Source organism: Phymastichus coffea, unplaced genomic scaffold, assembly GCF_024137745.1.
Source record: "Phymastichus coffea isolate CEN01 unplaced genomic scaffold, Cenicafe_Pcof_1.1 PCOF00193, whole genome shotgun sequence".
Classification (NCBI taxonomy): Eukaryota; Metazoa; Arthropoda; class Insecta; order Hymenoptera; family Eulophidae; genus Phymastichus; species Phymastichus coffea.
The window spans coordinates 224294-249370 of NW_026707004.1; the positions used below are offsets into that span (position 1 = coordinate 224294).

At 42.5% G+C, this 25077-nt stretch overlaps 1 protein-coding gene and 1 long non-coding RNA gene across 3 annotated transcripts; one reads left to right on the forward strand and one right to left on the reverse strand.

Annotated features, from left to right (window-relative positions):
- Nucleotides 1-4: 4 nt before the first annotated feature.
- On the reverse strand, nt 5-23215 carry LOC131673745 (RAF proto-oncogene serine/threonine-protein kinase). The gene is made up of 5 exons (XM_058952000.1): nt 22369-23215; nt 8394-8515; nt 4861-5407; nt 3794-4360; nt 5-3542 (listed from the first exon to the last, which is right to left on the reverse strand). The coding sequence occupies exons 1-5, from the start codon at nt 23155-23157 to the stop codon at nt 3039-3041; spliced, it is 2529 nt and encodes an 842-aa protein (XP_058807983.1). The 5' UTR covers nt 23158-23215; the 3' UTR covers nt 5-3038.
- On the forward strand, nt 18482-22768 carry LOC131673746 (uncharacterized). Of its 2 annotated transcripts, XR_009302740.1 has the most exons (5): nt 18482-19204; nt 21326-21799; nt 21884-22258; nt 22329-22540; nt 22644-22768. It is a non-coding gene; the product is annotated as an uncharacterized LOC131673746 (long non-coding RNA). The 2 variants fall into 2 exon arrangements; XR_009302739.1 differs by having other exon boundaries at nt 21326-22258.
- Nucleotides 23216-25077: the final 1862 nt, after the last annotated feature.

Genomic DNA, 25077 nt, shown 5'->3' on the forward strand with positions numbered 1-25077 from the left:
TAACTTTATTAATCTTTTATATGTATAGGAATCTTTACAATATAATATATCTATGTATAGTTTCGCTGAAAATCCCACCGTCGTTCACATTCATTCGCACATTTTGTATTTCATTAATTATTAGTTATTTATTATCAGTGTGTTACTTTTATTCATTTTTTTAGGTTTTCACACTTACTCTTTAAAGATGTCGTGTCTTTTATATTAGTTACAATACGAGCAAAAGTCGTTAGAAATTACAAAGTATGTATAATCATACAGTGTTAAGAATCCTCACGGTATACTTTTTTTATTTGATTCAGACGGTATTTCTGACTTTTCTTATTCATATATACAGCCTAACGTGTTTGTTGAGTCACACACGCAATCACAGACAGCAGTCAAAAAATACAAAAAAAAAAGAAACGAATAATATAGATGGTATAGGTGAGATAATTTTTTTGTTTATTAAAGAATTATATTTCAATCGTATCGTTAACTCTTTTTTTTGTTCTTTTCAAAATTCACTCAATATAATGTATGATTTTCACTTGTGTTTTGGAAGGATTATTTCTCATTCTTCAACACACATTCAACCTCGGAGTTTCCTATTTTTAAATTACATCTCAGTTTTCTTTTGCCATTCATTCAATTTTTACTACAGAAAGTTTAGCTCAATTGTTTCTAGGATATGCCCCACTAAAGATATGTCGGTCTTTATAAAAATTCTTTGCTCTTCTTTTTTCGCTCAAGTTGTTCAGGTACTTAGAAGCGTGTCACGAAATCTCGGAGTTTTTCTTGGCTGTATATTTCTAAATCTATAAAATGTCTAAAAAAATCGGTTGTTTTTATTTTTTTTGCTTCGACTGTTATGTACATTATTTCTGATGTGTCGTGCAAGAAGCTGTTCATATGGAAGTTTCTATTCGATACAACTCTATCGGAATACATATTTGTAGGATCCTCACAGTTTTCATCTACGCGTAAAAATACAAATAACAAACCACTGCTATTACAGACTATGTTAAGATTTATAAGTTCACAAGTTCCTTCAGCTTTATTACGTAAACACCGTAGAAAGTTAATTAAGAAGTTCAAGTACATCGATTTAAATTATTAAAATTATTTCATTTTCAGTATTGATTTCTGAATAATGAGCAAGTGCTTTATTCAATCTGTATAAAAGTGTCTACAACTTTGTTATGAAAAAGACGTTTAACTGTTATTTATTGAATTTTAATCGTTTCTGCGGGAAGATAAATATATTTTAAACATTGCGGCGTATAAAGTGAAGACATTCAAAAGATTTAATACTCATTCTTACATACATGTATATTATATTCACCAAACACACAGTCTTATCATTTGGAGCCGGACGTTCAACTACGTCACAACCCCAATGATTATTCAACAATGATTATTCCAATTTTTATGTATATACTTTAAATACGAATTTGGTAAAATCTGTTTCGAAAAAAAAAATAATACGACGAGACGACGGATTCGTATGTGGTAATTATTATGCAGAAACAGACGATTAAACTATTCAAGATGTCTCTTTACCAAGACGTCTTTAATTGAACAATTATTATGATTTTTTTAGATATATATTTGGTTTTTCTCAACAGTATTACTTCATAATAGTTTATTTTAAGCGGTTTTTTCATTGGAGATTAATGACAATTTTCCATTCTTATTTTTCTTTTTTTGCTCGGCTACTATCAATGTGAGGAGCCCAGAAATTGTTTTATTACCTTTCGTCAAAATTCTTCGGTTTGAATTGTCGGTATAAATCATTGACTTTTTTCATTCCTTTGTACTTATCGTAAAATATAATTAAAAATACTTTCAGCAGACTAAGCAATTAAAATACTGTAAATCGAAGTTGTGGTAATAAAAAATTCTGGTCTCCACATGAATTTCTATCCAATAAACGCAGGTATATAAGACATCAGACTTTCGGATTCAATCGACAATTCCATCGTTTACGTCAAAATATTATATACAGGCGTTTCGCTAAAATCGTGCTGTTTCAATGAAGTTTTACAACGTGTTTTGTTCGTTACCTTTTTTTTTTATTTTCCATTTTTTTTTTCTAATGTATTCAAGTATGTGTGTTTATATAAAATATAAGGCCGCCTCAATTCAATACACTGACTAGATCAGTTTCATGTACATTTATCGATATATTAAATTAATTATTTATATAGATATATAATTTCTTTAGCTTGGCATTCTCTCACATGGTTTTATATTAAATTCATCTATAAGAAGATTTACTAGCAACAAAAATACGCGGGGAGACAAGTATATATCACTCTCAACAAAATATATTATATCGATTTTAAAAAACTGGATCTAAATCATCACACACGCGTACCCATATCGAATATACACGTTACTCTCTCACTTTGTCTCGTATTTTGGAGGGGTATATTTTCTGCGTTGTCTTTGTCTATATAGGCCAATCACTCTTGCTCGCATTCAGTATGACAGAAGACTTTCTTATCATTTTTTTCTTTCCGTTTTTAAAACATCTATGATTTGACACTGAATTGACACTGACGGACGTTCTCAGGAAGATTGAAAAAGCAAGGGGTAAGAGAAGAAAATAATAATAATAATAATAATAATAATAATGCTTACTCCTTGCTTTACTATCGATTTCAAAAAGAGAAAATACAATAAAGCTCGTGCAAAATAAATAAATCTAATCATCTCGAGGTCCTCTCTCTCTCTCTTTCGCTCTCACTGCCTCTCTCTCCCGCTCTCACCCCCCCCCCCTCTCTCTCTCTCTTTCTCTCTTTCTCTCTTTCTGTCTCTTGCTGTATTATGTACAATTACGTAAAAAGAAACGTAAGTCAGTCTATGAGTTCATATCAAACATCGCACGAGCTTCTCCGGTCAAAAGGAAAAGAAAAAAATCAACAACAATGCCTACAGGACGGAGCTGCCTACCTAGGAACTGCATACAATGTATAACAACGAAGTGACGTAGCCCCCACATCACAGTCTTATTCTCATGCACCCGAGTTTCTTAGTAGTCTCGAGCCCTCTCGTCACTTCTTGTCGAACAAGGGTAGTTTGCTTCGTACCGCACCCTCGCATACCACCAGTCTCTGAGCTGCACTCATACTACACAACGGCATCGAACCTTCCAATTTTGCTCTCAACAATGCGATTCGATTAGGTACGTCGTGCGAGTGTTCTCCTCTGCCAGCTTGTTTGCGTTCGAAGTAATCTACAATTTTCGCAATAGTTTTGCTGGATTCACGTCCAAGACGTTCCTCCCAACATGCAGAATCGCCGCCACCTAAACTTGCAATATCCTCGCTGGAATCGGTGTAGATTGAGCTTGTACGATGATCGTCGAGAAGAAAAAGCGACGAGGCGGCTGAACTGCTAAGTGTCGAAGTATGACGTCGATTTGGAGGTTCTGGACTCAAATCTTCGCCTACGCAGCTCCAGAAGCCTGACTCGCAACTACCTCTTCTTCGAGGCTCCCAACCGTCACGAAATAAAGGATGTGCGAACAGACTCGTTGCGCCGACTTTTGTCAAGACCTGTAATGTCAAAGATGTTTGTGAGTAAAAGTACAATTGTAAGAAGCTTTTTAAAAATAAAAGGTCTTCAATTTAACGAAAATAACAATTTTTTATTTTTTTTTCTAACGATTGCACAGTGATGTATTTTAAGTGAGAAAATAAATAACTTGAAATTGTATTTTTGCGCTAGCGTTAACATATATTGTGCAAGATTTACGTGGCTAGGTCTAGTTTTGAAAAATACTTTAGAATAAAAATAAACTGTTCACCTTTTTCTCCCACTTTTTTCTAGCAGTGGGGCTACTAGGTTCAGAGCTGGGTTTTTTCCTCACGAGAATTTTAGCAATACTGTCATTCTGCGCTCCTTTGAACTTCCCGCTAGTGTCACTACTACTTCCACTAGCACTAGCTTCACCACTAGACCTAACATCCTCCAAAGATGGCAATTCCAAGCAACTGGAAAATAAATCACCTAGAATCTTTTTCACGCCACCGAGCGCATGGAACGGATTTGCCGTCATAGGTCTGTAATGTGGATCTCTTTTACTGGCCAATTCAGCAACTCTTCTCGCTGAGTGACAGCGAGCTTTATCGCAAGGTGCTGGTGAGTTGGCACAAGCACGCGCGTCTGCCGAATGACTTCGTAGTCGCGCACATCGTCGACCTATGGGTCGCGACTGACGACCAATTTCATTCATACTTGACATTAATTCCTGATCGACCGACTGACGTTTGGATGACAGGTTACCATGTTTCGACTCCTCGGCGCGTGAATCGATCAAATTGTCCAAGGTTTGCACGATCTCCGGGAAAGTTGGTCTGGAACGTGGTTCGTACTATAAATTTAAAAGAAATTTTATTATTGACTGTAAAAAATATTGTAAATTTTATTGTTAGATTGTCGACAAGGTCAAATAAGCGCGGTTCTGGTTATTTGGTATTCGAGGAAAATTTAGCAAAACGTAGGTATATAATCTCGATATCCTTGAATCTAAATAAAGAAGTGAACGACGGATGACAAACAAACGAGAGTAGATAAACACTTTTTGAAAAGAGTTAATTTCTTAGTGTATTTGGGTCAGTAACAAGCAATCGAATCAATCAACCGCATAGTCGAAAAGCCGATCATTAGTGATCTAATTGTCTCTGTGTGACTAATTGAGTTACGCACAGTGTTTTAGAAAAAAAATCCCGGATAAAATATCAGTTCATTAAATGAAGTCAAGATAACCACTCGGATCAAGAATGATCTTAGTGAAACACATCTGAATCTGATCCACGCCGTTAATCGGCGATGCTTCATCGATAACTTTCACGTTATGAGTTTAAAACTCACCGTGCAGCAATGAAAAGCTAATTGTAAAAAAGCCGGCGGAGGATCAGCCGCAGCACAAATCTCGGCTACAGCCAGATAGTCCAATCCGAAATTGTCGGATCTAGGTAGAACGTCAGGATCGGCAGGTACCCTTCCGATGAGTTCGCAAACGACGATGCCAAAGGAGAACACGTCGGATCGATGATCGTACCATTGGCCTTTCAGACACTCAGGTGACATCCAGTATGGACTACCAACTGTACTCAACCGATAGCCAGTACTTGGATCCGGGATTTTAGCCGCGAGTCCAAAGTCGCCGACGACCGCTGTCAGTTCGTCGGTCGCATCGTCCCTCTTCACTAGCACGTTTTTCGAGGTGAGATCTCGATGAAACAGCCCTTTGTTATGGAGATACGCCATGCCGCAAGCCGTGTCTCGAGCTAGTTTTATTCGCGTGTGGTGCGGCAATGGGATGTGCTTCGACATTATTAATTGCTCCAAGCTGCCGCCGTTGATGTACTCGGTCAAGGCGTGCAATTGACCCTCGTGCACGCAGACACCCATGAACCTGAAAGACGAAAATTTGTTGATGCTCCATTTTGGATTATGAATTGTCGAATTCAGATAAAAAGTTCAAGTTTCTTTGTCGAGTCACTCTCTGCCAGTGATAGATATCCCAAGCTATATGTAATAACCGTGTACAATTTTATTTATTATAATCTACCACTTTAATGTTTTAAAAGTGTCACGCAAACTTTTTGCGAAGAGCAAGTGTTTTTCTCTCACACTTGACTTTTGCCTTTCGAAAAAAACTTCTCCAACTGCCAACAACAATTGATCCCACCTACCATACGCATTGGACAACTATATACATAAAAATCTCATTCTGTCCAAGAATCTAATGTCGAAACGCACACACAAACCATAAGAGCGAAATGCTGTAAAATCCAGCGAATCCACATGTGCGTGTCAGGCTAACGAGAGGAAGGAGAGTAATTTCTCGGAGCGAGATCGGCGCATGCAACGCGAGTTGCCCGTTGTGCGCTCCCGATCGGTTATCGACTCGTCTCGTCGACATTCAATCTCGGAGCCGCAAGGCTCGATCCGCTTCCGTATAAAGCGATCGGCGCGACCTTCGAGTGCCGTTACGGTCGCGCTCGACAAGGTCCTCGACCCAATTGTCTTCTCCTCCGCGGTGTCGATCGTTCACGCTTCTCACGGATTGCCAGCCGTGAATCGTCTTGCCGAAAAAGCGACGAGCGCGCCGTATTTCCCCGCGTCTCGCCGTACTCGACGCGCGTGCGAGATAAAAGATTGTACTGCCACGGCAACTCTCTCACTCGACTGCGCGCATAGCGAGCACTGTTGTGCACGTCGACGTGCATCATCTCTCGTTTCTCACCGGCGACTTTATAAATAGTCGGTCGAGAAACGGAGCGCGCCTACGGAAGTTCCAGAGGCGCCGTTCGATCTCTGCGCATACAAGAGTCTTGCTACTGCCGCTGGGAAGTGGAGAAAAACTCAGCCTCGCGCGCCATTTAATGAGTCTTTATGATCCTGTTACGCGATTGTTACTGCCGTGAGGATGAGGCCTCGATTGGTCGGCTTTTCCGCGATTTATAATTTGCCTGCGCGTTGCAATTTTCCATCCCTTCCACGTTCTCGCAGTACCGTTCGTCGAATTTGCAAAACGCAGCGCGAGATTCGATATTACGCGTCGGAAGAAAAATTCTTCAAGGTTCAGTGAACCCGTCGCGCGCACGACAAAACAAGTGCAATAGCGGAGAATCCCGCACAGCCGTGGCGCGAGCGAGCTTGCGAGCGTCGCCGTGTCGCCGCGCGGCGAAAAAGCCCGGCGGCCGTCAATGGCGCAACAGCAACTCTGACACGTCCGCAACAACAAAAAAAAAACATCTCCGCAGAAAAGAGCTTTTTCGCAAGACACACGGACAGAGTCTCTCGACGAGCGGCGACGCATGTCTATAATATGAAACAATTAATCGCAGCAGTGCTGTTCTCTTTCTCTCTCCTTTCTCTTTTTTTTTTCGTCGTCAGCGTTGAGTTCGTCCGTCTCGCTTTAATTGCCACATACACACGTACACATTTGGCTCATTTTTTTGCGCATCGATCGGTCTAATTCATGCCACAACGTCGGCGAAAGTTTTCTCCCTGCACGTATGGACCACTTTCGATTGTTTCGTTTTTACGGTACACACCATGGAAATTTGCAATTAGCGGAGCTCCTTAATTGTTGGTTTCTTTTTTTGCCGGTGAGACTCTTTCCTTTGCCGAAATGGTTAAGGCTTTGACACAGTTAACTGCCAACAGTGCCGTATATACATATACATATAAACAAGGGAATAATACACTTGTGTTAGGTTTATTTGGAACGAACGCTAATCCCTCGCGTCTAAGTTTTATTGTGACACTTGTGCTTTGAAATCGTAAAACAGAAGTGTCACTTTCAATGACTTGATTTTGTCGAGTCGGTGATAGCATCTTATTTAGCGTTAATAACACGTTTATCATTCTATTTTTTAATGGTGCAGATGGCATTGAGTTAAATGCGATTAACGTCGGTATCGATAACCAAATATTATAAAAACTAATTACAAAAAACAAACATTTACAAAAAGAAGCAACAAACGATTTGCCTACATCAACAGCAAGATAATACATTGGGCAACTGAATTTTGCCAACTCGTCTAATTTGTGTAATTCACAACAGCAGCGGCAATCAGCGCGGGCCCCAAGGTAAAATGTGCAGCCGTCGCGAAAAGAAAGAAAAACGGAAGTCGCGAAGTGTGGAGTCTCGCAGAACAAAACGCTCTGTAATCAAAGTCGCGAGAATTTTGTCAAGCAATGATGTTTGAGTGCATTCTTTCATATTGTTTTTTTTTATGTGCGTGTTCGGAAACCTTTGTCGATCAATCGAAAAAATAGTCAATTAAGACTCGGAGAGAGAGAGAGAGCCAATTAGAACTGATAATTTGACACACGCGCGGCTCGACGGTTATATTCAGGATGCGACTCACTGATCCGTTCATCCCCTTTTTGCTTTCGCGTACAAAGATCCTCCCTCTCCAATCGTACTATGCCCACTACCCTACATGCTTGGGATCGACGATGCGTGAGTCGTAATTTACGAATTCACGTTTGAGATGTAATACCGCTATCTGACTTTAATTGACGTTGGCTGCATTATCTATGTAAGCTCGTATTTTTTTTAACCGATTTATTAATATACTTGAGTATTTTGAAATGTTGATCAACTGCGGCATATCAAAAAGCCAGAAAGTCAAAAGTTCTGTCAATCATTGCGAAAGAAAGAGAAAAATTTAGAAAATTTTATCCGCGTAGTTATTAGTATATAATGAGCTATTGGTTTTCTTTTACATAATTACGAAAGTTTCAAAAACACGAATTCCGCATCAATTACCAGTATTTCCTGCAATGTAAAGCTAAAGTGCTTACAATATGCTTACATTTATAGCCTTCGTTTATTGATCGTTCGCCGCGACCTTGTTAGAACAATGGACGTACGTGTAACTAACCTCAAAATATTCGGATGGCTGAGTTTGTTCATCAGTTGCACCTCCTTGAGCATGTTGGGTCGATTCGCCGGAAGTTGGTTCATTTTCAGGACCATCACCTGTCCCGTCACTTTGTGGGTGACCTGAAAAAAAATCAAGAAAGAGGATTTTAAATTAGACTTTATATGCATCGTCATAGTAACGAGGCCTTGGGATATCTACGCGAATTGCAAATTCATGCGACAGCTTATCGGTTGATTTCCTGCGAGGTTCGCGTGGTGCATTAACGTTGATCTCCGTTCAATTTACGGCGCGATGGGTCAGGGTTAGATCCTCATAGAGAGACGCGTTTCTTTTGAAAAATCACCCAGCATATGTCATACGTCAGTCTACTCAAAAATCTTCCCAGGATAGCGAGGACTGCGCCTCTCGGGCGTTTGTTCAGGCCATTTTTACCCTCCCACGCAAAGGAACATTCCGTTTTTCAGCGTCTTTTTGAATTCCAAATAAACCGCTCGCCTTTTACATATCATACCAGGCGAATATACAATGCCAGGTTTGAGTTCATCATCCTATAAAAGAGAGGCCCGATGTATAAAAACGAGCGCTCATCAAGAGGGAGAGCGCGTGCTCACGAAAGAGAGAGAGAGAGAGAGAGAGAGAGAGAGAGAGAGAGAGAGAGAGAGAGAGAGAGAGAGAGAGAGAGAGAGAAGAGGCGAGCAGAGTTTAACGCGTATCGCGCATTTCATCTCGCGCACAGCCAAGCGACGTGAGAATGCAAAAGCAACGTATTCTCACCGCGCGCGAGATATGCAGGCGAGAAAATCCTCTCAGGCCCGTTAATGTGTAGCATCTGGTTGACGGCGAACATAATTAAGAGGGAAATCAACGCGAAAGTGCCGCGTGCCCTTTTTTTTTCTTTCTTTCTTTCTTTCTTTCTTTCTTCGGAGATGCGCCGACTTTTACCATTGTGCAATGGGTTTCGCGCGCGGAATTCTTCGATATCTTTTCGGAGGAATGCGCGGAGAAAACGCGAGTGCGACGTCGATTACATCTGCTCTCGAGCTGTAGGCGGGCTTTTCGCGCGCTCGCAAAGCGTTCAACTGGCGTTGTTTGGTTTTGGAGTTGACGCGCGCGACGTTTGCGCGAACGATTAGGAGGCGAATCCGGGTCAATTTACGATATTGATTTCATGGCTTGCCAGACGTTCAAGAGGACTACCAGTTATCATTGAGAGTAATCGTTTCGGTAGTGCAATAAAGCGTAGCCACCGACGGAAACCAAATGTTTTCCTCTGGCGGTCGGAAATAAAAATCTGGATACGAGAGCAAATAGCGAAACCCGTGGAAATTGTGGTGTTATTCTCCTGCGGGGAACTCCCCTTCACGTGCTGCGCGACAGATCTTCCTAAACTTACGAAAATATCACGGAAATTAACATTCATTGACATTTCGAAAAACACCGAGTCTATTATCGAATGTCGAAAAGATAAACAAAAAATCCCAAACCCAGCCCACGTGAACAAAATCACGTGGACTGGTATATAATTTGGACAGTTGCCAAGCTGCAGAATTGGAAAACGGAGGATCGATACGTAACATTTTTTTTTCTTTTTGACCGGTGCGCTTTTTTGATTGGTCGCTCTTTGAATTCATGCGAGACCAATTAACGCATAGGTAGGAGGGAAATTTCTTTTGTTTGCAGTAGAGGACGTTGATTCGGAAATTTCATTTGCTTTGAGAGGCGAAACGAACCGTTGTAACGGGTAATTGCTTTAGTGAAAAAGATTGATGTTCGTTTGGCACTCGATTCAAATTCCCATGAATTTGAATGCCCGTGACACTGATAGTTCTGAAATTCAAGGTGCATTGCTACAGCAACGACTGGTAATGAATCAACTTTTTTTTATTATTACATAACATAGTATTTTATACTAGTTCCTCTAACATAGGACTTCTATCAATAACGATGATTACTCGTTGACACCGACTCTACAGATTAATGATCAACAATTTATTTAAAAAATATTTATAACGCTTCGATATGAATAATTTCCAATTTTCATCGTGTTCGTGCTTACAACAAGCCAAAAATGGTTTGGTTACTCAGCATACGACAAGAAATCGGCAAGAATACAAACGCGATATTTAATCGAGTTAAACGTTAACATCGACCAATTAATCGCGCGGCGTGCGTGTATACCATGAAGAAATGCCTTTAGCGCACCGAGAATTTCTCTGAAATCGATTAAAGAAACCTTTTGCTAATCCCCCGAGAGAGAGAGAGAGAGAGAGAGAGAGAGAGAGAGAGAACGTACTCGGCAGAAGAAATCGGCGGCAAAAACTCTATCGCGAATTAAATTCCATCTCTTGGATCTAAGCTTGTTATTCACGGTCGCATGCGTACTTATGCACACAGACATACACACACACATATATACAAACACGCAGGTGCGCACGAGAGAAAGCGCGAGAGATATTTTCGCGATATCGTCCGCCAAAAACAGTGCGGATAGCGCGCGCGCGCGCGGCGATCGATGTACCTTTTTAGTTCGGGAGGAGCGAAAATTGAAAGCAATAGAAGCACGCGCGCGAGGCCACTTCTTTTTACGCTGCTTCCCGGCCAAGGAGATCGGATGTTAACCTTTTGTTTGCACTAGCTCGATTGTGAAAGCGGCGGTTTCACCGCGGCAGCGCGCGCGCGCGCGCGCGACGACGACGACGACGACGAAGACGCGGCCGCACGTATACGCGCTTGCCGAGAGTGTCGATCATTGCCAATTTTTTTTAATCATATATGCGTGCGGCCTTTTCCTCTTGGCTCGCCACTTCACCGGCCTCTCTCCGCTGTCCGGCCTGCACGTTCGCGCGACTTCTTGGCCAATTAGACTTATGCCCAAGTCGTCGAATCTTCCGCAGAGACACTCGATTTATGGGTGATCGTCCTCGAGATCGCGACTTTCCTTGCGTCGGAGCAACCCAGTGCGCGTTTCTTGAGTTGCCGGTTCGCGAAGAGGTCTATATTGTTAAAGACGCGACGAGCAACGACTTTGGTATTTGACTTTTCACGCTGCACGATAACAGCTTCTCTTTTTTCTATTTCTGTTTCATTTTATCGCGAAATAACGTGGAAAGACTTTTAGCTCGAAGAATATTAGGCGACAGGATTTTCTCTCTTTGACGTTTACGAGAGATAACGGAGAATCAGCGCTTTCTTCTTCCTTGTCATCCTTTTCTCTTCGTTTACCTGTGCGTCAAGACGAGTCATCGGCACGGAATTTCCCGTGTTGTTGTGGGGGCGGGGGAGGGGGGAAGCTTTTCCGTTTGGTTGAGATTTGTGTGCTATTGTGGAATAAGATGGCCTGCTGGCGATCGAGGAGAGACTTCTTCGTGTAACGACGATCGGAGGATGGACACAACTTATTTTACCTTTTCGGGAAAGGAAAAACAAGTAGTTGCGTCGATCGTTCATTTTCAGCGCCACTAAAATGAAAAAATGAAACACTTCCGGTGTCAACATCTTCCGCTCGAACACGAAAAAAAAAAAAAAAGAAACAAATACTTATCAAAGTCAGACACGAGGACAGCGCTCGAGTTACAGGACGCATCCGTCAAATCAACTCCGGGGCAAATTGCTCTCCATCCGCGTACATGCATTCAAAGATAGCTCGCTATCAATTTTGATAAATCCCTTGGGCATTGTCACAACAATCATCTGTACGTCGCACGATACGGCGCGAATGACTCATGTACAACAAGCAGACTTAGTCATCCACACTTCGAAAAAAAGAAAAAGATAGAAAACTAGGCGCGTAAATAAACTATCGGCGACGAGACAACTTTGGCAAATGTGCGATTCGCGGGGTACGCTAGCGCGCGTACGATGCGGATTGGCCTAAGGCCAGCCGTAGAAGCTTGAGAAACTTGTCTCTCTCTCTCTCTCTCTCTCTCTCTCGAGGCGCCTGCGAGCGATGTACGTACATAGCGGAAGTCGTGTGGTCCTTCGTCTCATTGTTCGCATGATTTATCATGTTGCGCACAGTGAAATTGATGCTTTTTTTTTCGCCGTTGGTCGTTGCCGTTGTCGCGGAAATCTTGATAAATTCAAAATGATAAGCCGCGCGTGGATAATAAATCAATTTCGGAAAGAAGTAGAGAGAGAGAGAGAGGAAGAGAGGTTGTTGCACGCTCTATCGTCATTGTTATCATCGTTTTGCGTTGATTTTGCGGGCGTTTAGAAAGTTTTCAATTACGACGGGAACTCAAGGCGCCGCGATTATCCCGCAGAGTCGAGTCCTTTTACGCGCGCTCGGCCTTAGCTTGCGCTCGCCGAATGATCGTTGAAGCGCTGGTTTCGCAACGACTCGCATGCCGATCACTGGCCACCTCGTAAAAATAGCGAACAAACGGCGGTGGCGTCGGCGCCAAAACGGCGACGCGTGGCGGCGAAGGCGCAGTTAACGCGGAAACCAGCTAGCGTCCGCGAGGGGGATCAAACCGAAGGCGCCGCCGGTGGAACGGCGAAAATGAGTTTTTTGTCTGTCGAGCGTGCACAGCGTGTACCTTGAACCTCGAAAGGCAATTGGGAACGAATGGACGCCACGAGCAAGGGGAAAAAGAAAAGCGAGGCAATTATTTTCTTTTAGGTAGACGAGATGCTCTCATCAAGAGGCGTCGTTGTGTAATTGAGGGTACTTAGGCACTGTAACTGCTTAAACTGACGGTTGCGCCGGATAATTTTAGTGCCGCGCGCGCGCGAAGCTTCATCTTTCGGCCAATTACCTCGGATGTGCCGTTAGGCGATTTTTATATCGCGCGAACGGGGTTAGCAGTTTTGAACATTGTTTCGGATCTGCAATGCAGAAAAGAAACGCAGCTCTTGTCTTGTCGCTCGGTTTATTAGCACGCAACGTGCAGTTATGCACACAGACGCGCCAGCGGAGCGATGATGAAAAGTGAAGATAATTCCGCGAATCGGCGTTCTCCTGTCTGTTGCTTTTTGCTCATTAAGCTGCAGATAATTAATAGCTAGCCGCAATCCGGTGAAATTTAATCATCGCGGTGAAGCTGTATCATTACACGCGACGCCGAACGCACGCGGGCGCGCGAGGCAATGTCACTTCGCTAACGACGCCGGAACGTCGAGAGGCGGCTGCGACGAGGCACCGAAGGGAACGCCGGGGCTGTGGGCTCCGGGCTACGAAAACGGTCAGGCGGGCAAATCCTCGGCGCAATGACGAAAGCCTTCCTTCGCGTGGCTTATTGTTTTCTCGCTCTCGGACGTTGCTTCAATTTTTGCCGCGGCTGTTGCACGCGAGGCCAGGGGAAGAGGAGCCGGCGCGTGCATGCACCGACGGAGAGGAGGCCCATTAGAGAGAGCGCACTCCATGGCCAGCAACGCGTGACCGGCTTTCTCGCCGCTTCGCCGCCTGCCGCTGCAGCTTCTACAACGAGGAAACCGCGCGAGGCAAGGTCGTCTCCGCTCTTTCGCCACGGACGCATCTTCGGCAATCGCTTTGCGCGAAGCCTGTGGGAGAGTCGAAGACGATACCCGGCCGTCGACGTGGCTTTCGCCTTCGGACGTACGGTTTTCACGCCAATGAGCGCTCACGGAAACATTAATCGAGAGATATATGTCCGGACGTGCGTCGCGTGGATCGGCGGGGTTTCGTTGACAAAAAAAAGGAGAAAAAAAAGTAGCCAGAAGGTTCTCCGATCGACGGATAATAAGAGCGACACTTCAATATTACACGACTTTTTCCCGTAGGCTTTTCAATGCACTTCGCTTCTATCGCAAAAGAGGTGGTTTTTAGTAGATAACTGTTTGCATTTCTTTGATGCGGATTATAAAGCATCGCCCAGGCCAGAAGCAAATTTGTTTTCATTCGGCACGTAGCATTGAATATTCTCGGGTGTAACAAGCAGATGGTCTATTTGGAGAGTGGCAATTAGTGACCTGGAAAACAAGCGAGCCGTTTTTCTTTCTCAGCAAGCCGCTCGAATAAAGGAAACAGGAGCTTTGTAGCAAAAAAAAAAAACTCTGTAACGTTTACAGCAGATGGAGTATGCATCGATGCGCGTTTACGTAACGTGGAAATAACAGATTTTTTTTCTAGGTCTCGCTAGTATTAACAACTCGATTGCATTATTGATACGCCTCGCGTATCCGGTAAAAATATTTCTGTCGTTGCATAAGCGCGGATAGAAATATACGAAATTCATTCGCGAAAAGTATAAACGTCGAATTTGTCATTCTCGCTCGCTGCGTTGCCAGGCGCGTCGTCGCTCCGCCAAAATAACGCGGATCGCTCTGAACGGCTTTGAGGAAAAGTGTCGCGCAAGAATGCGGACTGCGCGCTCTTTCGCGTAGATCGCAAAGGTGGAAAACTCTTTTGCGTAACGCGCGGAGTGCCAACTGGAGTCACGCCTTGCGCAACAGCTCCGAATTTGCTGAAAAATTTATTCGGTTTCGAGGCGTCGATCTGCATGTGAGCTCGATTGAAATAAACGAAATATTCATGAATCCGCTTGGTCGTAAATTTATTGCTTGATACTATTCTCGCCTAACATATTTTTTTTCATTGAATTACGCAGAACGCAGAATGTTTGCAACAGTTTTATTACGCGTCAAGCGACGAATACACTTCGTCGAAAAGAACTTATTGCACGTTCACGATTTTCCAAAATTAAAGGTCACGGAAAGTCTTACAAACAAAAAGAAAGAGTAAAAACATTCGAAATACACTTCGGAGATTACAGGTAGTCACTCAACCTTTCACAATTACCTCTTGCGCGAAAAAAAGGAAGAAGAACACAATTTCATTGTTGCAAGCCACGTATACAAGCGGTACAACAAAAAGTTTTCCAATCGAAAGTCGTTACACAAGCGCGACAACAACGGGCGCGGTACATACACACCCGATCGGTTGGTTACTTTCAATTTTTTTTTCCTTCGCGCAAACACACGGCCGACTCAGTTGCGCAGAAAGCAGAAAAATCGAAACGCGCGTCGCAGCTCTTTTATCGCCTCCGCGTTGTTTTTCCACTCCGCCCAGAACAACCGAACTATCGACGCGGACAGAGCGATGGAAGCGAATTTACGCAAGGAGGTTGCGCGGCGGATCGCGCCTGCCGAAAATCAGCCTGCTTGCGGTGATTGTCGAGCGCTCGCGAGGAGAAATGCGCTCAATTGAACGCGTCCACAGCAATTGGTTTACGTGTCTCCCGTTCGTGCTCTTTTTTTTTATTTTCATCGTTTTTCACCCTCTTGCCGCGACTCGTCGGTTGAGTGTGACAGTTGCCTCCGAGGTATACACAACTCGCGCGCGTGATTTATCTCGCACGGCGAGCGTTGAGAATTGATTTATTAAGTGAGTTATACAATTTTCGTGATGGCGCGCGCACACGCAAACAGCCGGGAGGGACACGGGTTTATTAGTTTTGCGCATACGAGGCTCTTCGAGAGTGGGTTTTTATGGATTCTCGCATCAATACTTTTTCCAGTTGTCGTTAGTTGCGCGATTTATATGGACGTCCGAGAACCCCGTCCGAAACGCGCGCAGCTCACTGATCGGTATATTTTCCACCTGAGAAAGACAGCGCGCGCGAGAATAACAGCTCCCTCCCCCTCTCTCGCTCTGTCTTTCTTTCCTCGGCTAAATATAAAATTTGAGAATCGATCGTAGAGAGCAATTCGAAGAAAGTGCAGCAGTCGCTGCGGTCAAGTTACGTGTCCTCAATTGATCCTCGCGCGAGTATTGGGAGCAGCATCTTCGTCGACCTTTGTTTTTCTTTTTCGCGCGAACATTGGCTGCCGCTGCTGCGGCCGAAAATAGATCGCGTGGGTTGCGCGCGACGCTGCTTCGCTGTGTTTATCGGAAACGTCGAGATTCTCTCTTTCCGTCTCCCTTTGGAAGTTTAATTGGGAACGGACAGCTTGGCAGGCAGATTTTCGAGCGTTGCGTTCGAGGTTTATCGCACTTTACGTGCACTTTTGCCGAGAGCCGCGTTCGTGGTGATACGAGCGTCGCCCATTTGTTCTCGCTTATCTTTACAGCACAGTAAAGATTTTGCGACGAAAATCGATTTACGCAAGCGCAAGCTACACTCGCCTCGCGAGCAACGAAAGAACGCGAGCAATGAAAGAACGCGAGCGCGATATATCGTTCGCCTTGAAAAAAAAAAGGAAAATTACACCCTCGGACATGGCGTGCACAAAGAGTCAGAAGACATGTGTAGTAACGCACAATAGTTCCCACAACGCGTTGTGTAAGACGCGAACAACAATTCACGAGACACTCAACAAAAGCCTAATTAACCGTAAAAGCCGCGGCAACAAATGAAGCACACGCCTGGCAATTGACACCTCTACTGTCCGCTGACGATCGCGAGATAGAGAAAGACGGCGAAAAAGCGATTTTACGCTCGGTCAATCGAAAATTGTCCGCGCCTTGTTTTTTTTTTTTTCGTCCACTCGCGTATCTAATCGTTCATTCTGGATGACGCTTCCGTGTTTGCAGCGTGCAGCGAAGCTTTTCAAGGTTGTCCGTTCAAGGACGAGCAATGACTTTTTTACGTGCATGCCCCCGTCGACGAGGTCGAGCAGAGCGTGGTCTGTCAGGTGTATGTTTGGAATGTCGACCGAAGAGAGAGAATCGGAGACGTAATAGCACTTATTTTTTGTCGGGTATGAGTGGTCAAACAAGCTTGTTCTTTAACGTCTGCTGATACGCAAATCGAATCGATGTTTTCCTTCGCTTTTCTTCGGCTTGTTGAGCTACATGTTTCTTTTAAAAAATTATTGTCGGACGATTTTTTATTAGGTATTATTTGATGAATTTTGTATTAAATTTACTTGTTCGTGCTAAGCGTAAACTTCAAAGATGTCACTTTGAAAGTATGCTTCAACAGTTGGATGCTCAAATTTTAGAATTACTTTTTTCTTTATTTTAAATCAACTCATTAAATAGTATCACAAATATTTTTAATATCTTTACGATATTTACTATTTTGTAATAATTTATACAATAATATATCACAAGCAAATGAATTCTATTTTTGAACATTTTAACAATCTGCGTAGTAGTGCATTAATTTAAATTGTGCGACTTTGGCAGAGATACACCATCTATGTAAAACATTGATATTTCGAAATTTCAATTTTTCGTAATGATAGTCTCAGTTACGTTGCTTATCAAGATAAACTAAAACAAATTGCTGTAAGCCTAGATTTGAGATGACTTAGATTGTTTCTTATCATAAATTTCATATTATTACATGCGTATTACATGTGTTTGAAAAATAATTTAAAAAATAGGTATTGCATATTCATTATAATTTTTTTTATTACTCCAAGAATATTTTCAATCTGTCTGAAATATTAAGACAATAAGTAAATTGTGTTGCTATATCGAAAAATTTAAACGAATAGCAGCTGAGTATTCCACTGAGTAATCTGACTTTGATTTACTTATTATAATATTTAATTTAATTAAACCGCGTCGAACGAGACGAATTTTCAATATCTATACACAACAAAATTAATAGCAAAACAATAATCATAAAATCTTAGCTGCTGAGCCAATTTCAATCGTTACTCCACAAAGTTAGTACCCCAAAACGTCAACCATTCTACAGAGCAATTGGACTTCCTAAAACAACCCAGATTCACACGACAGCGGCAGTAAATCAACATCAATTGCAGTATAACACGCGACAAAACTTTCGGAAATGCACGGGCTCGCGCGTTCGCTTCAGAATCAGCGAATCTAGATGCGAATTATACGCTCGGAATTTTCGCCAAGAGGATATTGCCTGCGACACTTTGCTGGCAATCGCGGCGGCGAAACTCGCTTCGCGCGCACGAGGTAAAATTTTTTGGACAACTTTCAAAAAGAAGCAAGCTATCGTGCTCGCGCGAGCGAAGAATTTCAAAACTTATTGTGGTGCTCGCACGGCGAGACGTGACACTTTCATCGGATGTTGAGATTATAACGGCGAGGAGAAAGAGGCAGAGCAAGAGAGGGAGAGAAATAAAATAAAAACGCGTGAGCCGCTTGGTTCGCACGTCCTAGAATTTTCGGAGATAAAAAAGCGCGCGCGTACAATGTCGTCTTGCGCGGGCGCATTTCAAGCGATTTCCCCGCGACGTACACGTCTCTTGTTTATCTCGCGGACTTTGGCAGGATGCAACGAAAACACTGCGCGCACGTTGCTCAACGGCCCAGTCTCCGAACAATTAAACGCGAAATTTATCGCGTGGCGCTTTTCGCTGACGGCGAAAATTTGATCCAACCCGCGAGGACATACCTAATCGCTATTTAACAAGCGACTTCTCTCGAACCGCCGCGATTTTATCGCGTGCTTCTCAAAACTCGATTCCCCTTATACTTTTCATTTCGTTAACGAGCTCGGCGCTCCTCGTTTCAAGAGCACACGCGCGTACAATTGCACGATCGACTTTGTCTTTCGAGAGAGAGAAAAGCGAACACTTAGCCAAGTGCATTTCATTGTCGCTGGGAACTACGGTTCGCCATCGAAATCAATTTTGTCGCTAAAACAACGAAATGAGCAGGCGCGTCGATCTGTCGCGCGCGTGTGCAGGGCCTCGACCCATTTAGCGAATCTTCGTTTTCTGAAATTTTCCTCGATCGCTAAGTTTAGCCGTTTTCCGCGAGGCACCTTTCGCGCAGACACGCGCGCGTTATCAAAACAAAAATGGATCGAGTAAGAGAATCGACAGTTGCCGAAATGTTCGTCAGGAGGGAATAGTCGTGGATGGTGATCACCAACAGCAAACCGGAGAGCTCTTTCCGTAGGTGTACGCACAAGAAGGTAGGTAACTTGCGTCGACCTATTTTTAACTCCCTTTTCACGGGGAGAGAGAGAGAGAGAGAGAGAGAGAGAGAGAGAGAGAGAGAGAGAGAGAGAGAGAGAGAGAGAGAGAGAGAGAGAGAGAGAGAGAGAGAGAGAGAGAGAGAGAGAGAGAGAGAGAGAGAGAGAGAGAGAGAGAGAGAGAGAGAGAGAGAGAGAGACTCTGTTGCATTATTCGCGTCAGGGAGCCAAAGCGGAACTCGAGAGATATCCTCCTCTTCGGCGACGCAAGCACCGACGCGCGCGCACACATGCAACGTACACAGACGCGACAATAACCCATGCGAGTCATCGCACTCCAGTTGCGCGTTACTAATTTTGAATGCTGTGTCTTCTCTCCTCGCGTTACGTGCTATGGCTCTACGTCTTTGTTTTTCGTCGATCGTCGCGCGATTACATTTTATTTATTGTCTTCTCTCTTTTCTTCTTCTCCCGAACTAAAAGTGAATGCCGTGGTTTTTTTTTCTTTCAATATTTGAATTTTAAAGTTCTGTGCTACATGACTTTCCGTCACGTCGTCTATTATCTATCTAAAAATCTAAGCCCGACGTCGACATTACTTAGCAATAAATTTCATTTGTTCCTCCAATCCATTATGCGCTTGAAACGAACGGAATTCGCCGGCGGAATTAACTTTATCAGCGTCGAAACTTTGCAATAATGTAAGTCGAAATTATCGAAATTTCAGAGTAGCCGAGTATTGAATTGCACGCGCGCGAAAGTCCTTCGCGGTGAGTCACTCGCGCGGATGATTATTTTTACAAGCGCGAAAATTCAGGTATACACGCTGGCAGCACATTTGTGCCAAAATTAAAGGAGAGTTATAAATGGCCGAGCTCTAAGTGGCTTCAAGTCGAAATATATAAATACATCCTTCGCCGGTTTTCATTCATGCGCTACGAATTCGTCATGGCACAGCTTAATTAAACGCAATCGCGCGAAAAACAAAGTTCTCATCCGCGACGTCCGCCCCCGGCCAAATATTTGCAATATTCGCCAAGGAAAAGCTGCTATTTTTCAGCACCGCGTACGTCTACGGGGAAAAAAATTGGCTCAGCGTCGACGAATTTTCCTTCAGTTTCTTCCGTGCGAGTGGGTGGCTGGGTATATAAACGTGCTGTACTTGTCGAGATTCGCTCGTGATTTACGTAACTCGTAGTAACGTAATGACGGTAATGACGCGAAGGGACGACGACGACTATCTTCTTTGCACCGGTGGTAATTAGTTAAGACGATAATTCATGACCTTTTCGTCGAAGCAACGTGCTCGTGATTTGAACAATTTCTGCGCGATTGTTTTGACACAGTTTTGCGGAAAAGGTGCATAATAATAAACGAGCCAGCGAGAGGGGGAGAGAGAGAGAGAGAGAGATAAGTCGAGTATTTCTGTCTTCGTGATTTCCATTCTGAAATTAGCGTTTCCATGAGTAATACTTTCGTAATTTTATCTTTCAAACTATGCACTATTTACTCTAACTATGAATGTCACTTTTTTCGAGTACCGCTTACAAGCGACGTTTCACAACTTTTTCGTCGTAAAAAGATAAATAACAAGACAATTGAGCGCTGATCTGTGATATGGCACAAAGTAATATACTTTTGCAGTTGTTATATCATATTGAACTCATTGCCAATGAAGTTCGAAAAATCAAGTTACTAAACGCGTCAAGTCGCAAGCACTAAGAAATAAAAAGTAGCAGCTAGTGTAACTCCTCTATATAGGGTCTTTATGGAAAAATGCTCATCAATACGAAAGTCTGTATCTCGTTTTTCTTCCCATCGTGCGAGTGCCCGCGTAGTCTTATTATCTAATCGGCTTGTAGATGTAATTAATCGGAACTTTATCGGCGCGAGCACGCTGCAAAGCGCAGGAAGGTGCGAAGAGTTGGGTGAAACGCGATCGTTGTAAAGAAGAAAAATGTTGGATTACGTGTCGGGAGCGCTTCCGCGAGTGAAAACTTACCGCTTTTCGACAAGCAGTTGAATGTCAAGTTTGGCGCGCGCGAAACTGTCGGTGAAATCAAATCTAAATCGCGCGAGATCACTCGGACGTGGCGCTTTGATGGCTTATATAATTCTTAGATAAACTATCCGCGCACTTCCGACATGTTACCTTCGAGGAGCGGAAGAACGATATGCGACGCGACGCTCAGGACGCGGAGGAAAACTGTGCGAAAGCCAATTTTCTTGCGACAATATAGCGAACGTCGTGTTGCAGTCGTTAAGTATTATCATTGCAACTATCCCCGTTGACAAATGACCGCTGGCAAGTATTTTCGACGCCTATATTGAGCAAGCCGCACACGCGCGCGTTTTATAAATGAAAATTCGTTTGAATGTACCTTACAGTGGCGCTGACAATAAAAAAGAAATCACAATAAAGTCACCCCATCAAAGAGAGAAGAAGAAAGGAACGTGAAAAACAATAATAAACGAAGAAGACACAAGCGACATCGCATGGAGAGGAAGATGAGTCAGCGGACGCAAACAAAAAAGGACCTTACACTGTCTCTCTCTCACAAAAGAGACGCGAATCTTGCTACGTGCTCCGAATGCGTCTGTACTTCTTTTTTTCCTTCTTTTTTTCGGGAAAATTTTCGAAAACATGAAATCTATTTTTTTCTTCGTTACGACTTACAGCTTAGAAAGTACAAATACTCTAGAGCCATGCACACAAGTTTGCTGAACTTGATTGAAAAGTTGGGAGATTGGATGTGTTTTTTATACTCTTTAGCGCATGCATAATTAATTCCACAGGTGAACAAAATTTTTTCTTTTAATGTCAGCGTTGAATGTAAACAGGAAGCTAGTTTTTTAATACAAAAGGTTGCATCAAGATTGTAATTTTCAAAGGAAAAAATTTACAAATAGCAATGTTAAATTTAGTTGTTTACTAGAACTTGAAATTAAAAAAAGAATAAAATCAGGTCTAAAAATATTCGAGTAAATTCCAAGAGTCAGGAGACAGAGAACAGCAGTATATACAGAAGGTTGTCCACAAATTGGGATTGTCATGTAAGTAAATAAGCCTCTCAAGAATGAGTAATGCAGATCAAGGTGTTGGTTAACTCGAGTTCTTTGGCAGGCATTTTCAAATTCAAGACACATACTACACACGTACATACCTTGAAAACCTCAGAGAAAAAGCCAGCACCAATTTTCTCAAGGTAGAAGTCATCAAGTCGATGCAAGGATGCCACAGCATGCCTAAGAGCTTGACATGAGGCACCAGTACGTCTTTTGTCCTGTATACACTCTCCTGTATAATTGAGCCCACTCAGACCATTGTCAAGTTCGGTAGGTCTCCAAGGGTCATTACACTTTTCACGGTCCTTGTAACTCCTTGGTGACGATTGAAACTCTGCTGGCATATTCTCTTTGTCACTGTACTTGTTTTTAGATGGTGTAGAAGTACTAAAATCATGAGGCATAATCATCTCTGACTTTTGATTTTTCCTTGGTGGCTCTAGTCTGGAATCTGACAAAAGACAAGCATCCACCTCATCCACATCAGTATTGTTTAATCTTCTACTATGATCCCTTCGACTAGGAATCATGGTTTGCATATCTCTGCACGACTTTTTGGTTGATTTAATAGCCTCACGGTAACTGGCTATAGAGTCTGCAGTCAGACCAGACTTGCCAGGCTTGGAAGCACTACTGCTGGGAATTCTAGAGGCACCAGGATACTTTTGTACGAAAACAAGGTTGCTCGCAGAAGTTCTACAGTGCTGGTAGTCTTTGGAAGCACTGCAAGTTTGTTGCTGCTGTTTGTTGAGCTCAGGTATCTCGTGATTGGTGGAAGCACTAGTCTCCTTGTTGAGCCTCCACTTGTTGTCCGGTGGAGCATTCTCGGCTGGCAAACAGGGTGGACCAGGTGTGTTGTTAGTGGTTGGTGGCAGTTTACCAAACATTGTATTAAAACACTGTTTGTTCTATTTGACGAGAATCTGCATTTGTTGTCGCAGTTCACCGCAATGAGAGAAAAAACAACAACGACAAAATTTATTTTTCGCGTTTGGCACCACGATTAAATCGCACCCTAACTGTCACATTGGGGTAAACAAACGTGTGTGCGTTTGTCGACGCATTAACACAAGTATGATTTGTGTTTACAACAGTCGCGGAAAATAATCTCTGATCGGCTGAGACAGGACGCTAAAGTCACATTATAAACGAGCCACGAGTGACGACAACGACGACGAAAGATGCTGCCGCCGCGCGAACTACTGCGAGTCTGCTGCTGCTTCGCTTTGACATCAAGCGGCCACCCATAGCGCGTGTATTGCAGGCAACATGGCCGACGCAAGCACACGTCTCTCACTCTATCGCGCTATCGCTCGCTCACACTCTCTCACACATACTCCTTCACTGTTTTTCAATAGTGGGAGGTCGTCGCGGCTTTTTAAACTTTTCTCCTAGCGTCTTTAGCGTGAAGAAAGTATTTCGGAGCAGATTTATTAGTATTGATAACCTATGTTACATTTTATCAGAAAAGAAACGTAGATAACAATTTGTTCATTACTATATTAAAGAATATATTTATATGTTATTATACATATATACATATTTACAAATGTAATACAAATACAACAGATAATTCAGATAATTATAATAAAATTTTCAGATGTCATGTAGTAGTAATCAGATCAATAATATCATTTTAAAAATCAGAAGGAAGTAAATATATCTATAAAATGTCACTTGGAAAGAATCATGTTTTTCCTTCCAATTCACACAATACTATAAAAATTTAACATCAAAACTTTGGGAAATATTCGAACCTTTTTTTAATCACGTGATACGTAGTTTATAAACGAATTTTTTTAGTTTTCACAATTCCAATTCCCTATTTTATCTACAGATGATAAAATAATATACTAATATTATCATTTCAAACATTATACATAGGTGGTGTTGAATTTAGTTTTTTAAATAAAGTGAGCGTCCAAATTTATTAAAAAATAAATATGTGCTATGAGAACGTACTAGGAAAGTTTTAAAAATTCCTTCTAATGAAAGCTAATCAATATAAATTGCAGATTCATAATGCATATATATTCCAAGAATAAATGCAAAATAAAGTTTGACCAGCATCGCTATTTCATTCATTTACAATTAATTCGCTTTCGTGACCCAAGAAGTCAATGACACCGTTATCGAGCATTCTTCTATAAAAAAACCAATAAACCGTTTTAATAAATTTGGGGTTTCAATCGAGCGCCTTTTCAACCATACACACGTGCGCAAACTTTCTTTCTAAATGAAAGTCCCTAAAAGCTATTTTCTATAGCTCCTTATATTCAATCTATATTCTAGCGAGATATTCTATTTAATCAACGATAGAGACTATATGCCATTATGTATTCTCATTTATAACGTTTATCTCCATAGTCCATTATTACATCATTTAAAAAAAAAACAATTTTCTGTAATATTACACTTCACAAATGCTTATGAATCTTTCAATTTTCACGTAAAAAAATTTTCTCCTGACTGTCATCTACGCACTTTTCTTATGTATATACACATAAAGAAAATAGATTTACACGTTATGTTTCCAGGAATAGCATACAAAATTTCACTATATGTATAGGTCCTTGAAGATTTCGAACTAGTTTCTCAAATCCCAAAACGACTAAAACGGAAAAGAAAAAAAGAGTTGCCGCGCGTCAGAGTCGCTACGCAACCTAACCACCCCCCAAAGAATGCAGAATTCGTTGGCTATTCGAACGGCTCGTGCAAAAAGAAAAAATCCATAATACACTGCCCGCCACTAAACACCCGGCCAATCGTTGCGCAGGCTCTCACGTCCGCCAAAGCTACGGGAAAAA

Coding starts and splice junctions, on each gene's coding strand:
- LOC131673745 (XM_058952000.1), bottom strand. CDS start 23,157: ATGTTTGGTAAACTGCCACCAACCACTAACAACACACCTGGTCCACCC. Junction 8,516..22,368: donor TTTTCTCTGAGGTTTTCAAG/GTATGTACGTGT, acceptor ATTTTTTTTCAG/GTCACCCACAAAGTGACGGG. Junction 5,408..8,393: donor AGCCATCCGAATATTTTGAG/GTTAGTTACACG, acceptor TTCGTCTTTCAG/GTTCATGGGTGTCTGCGTGC.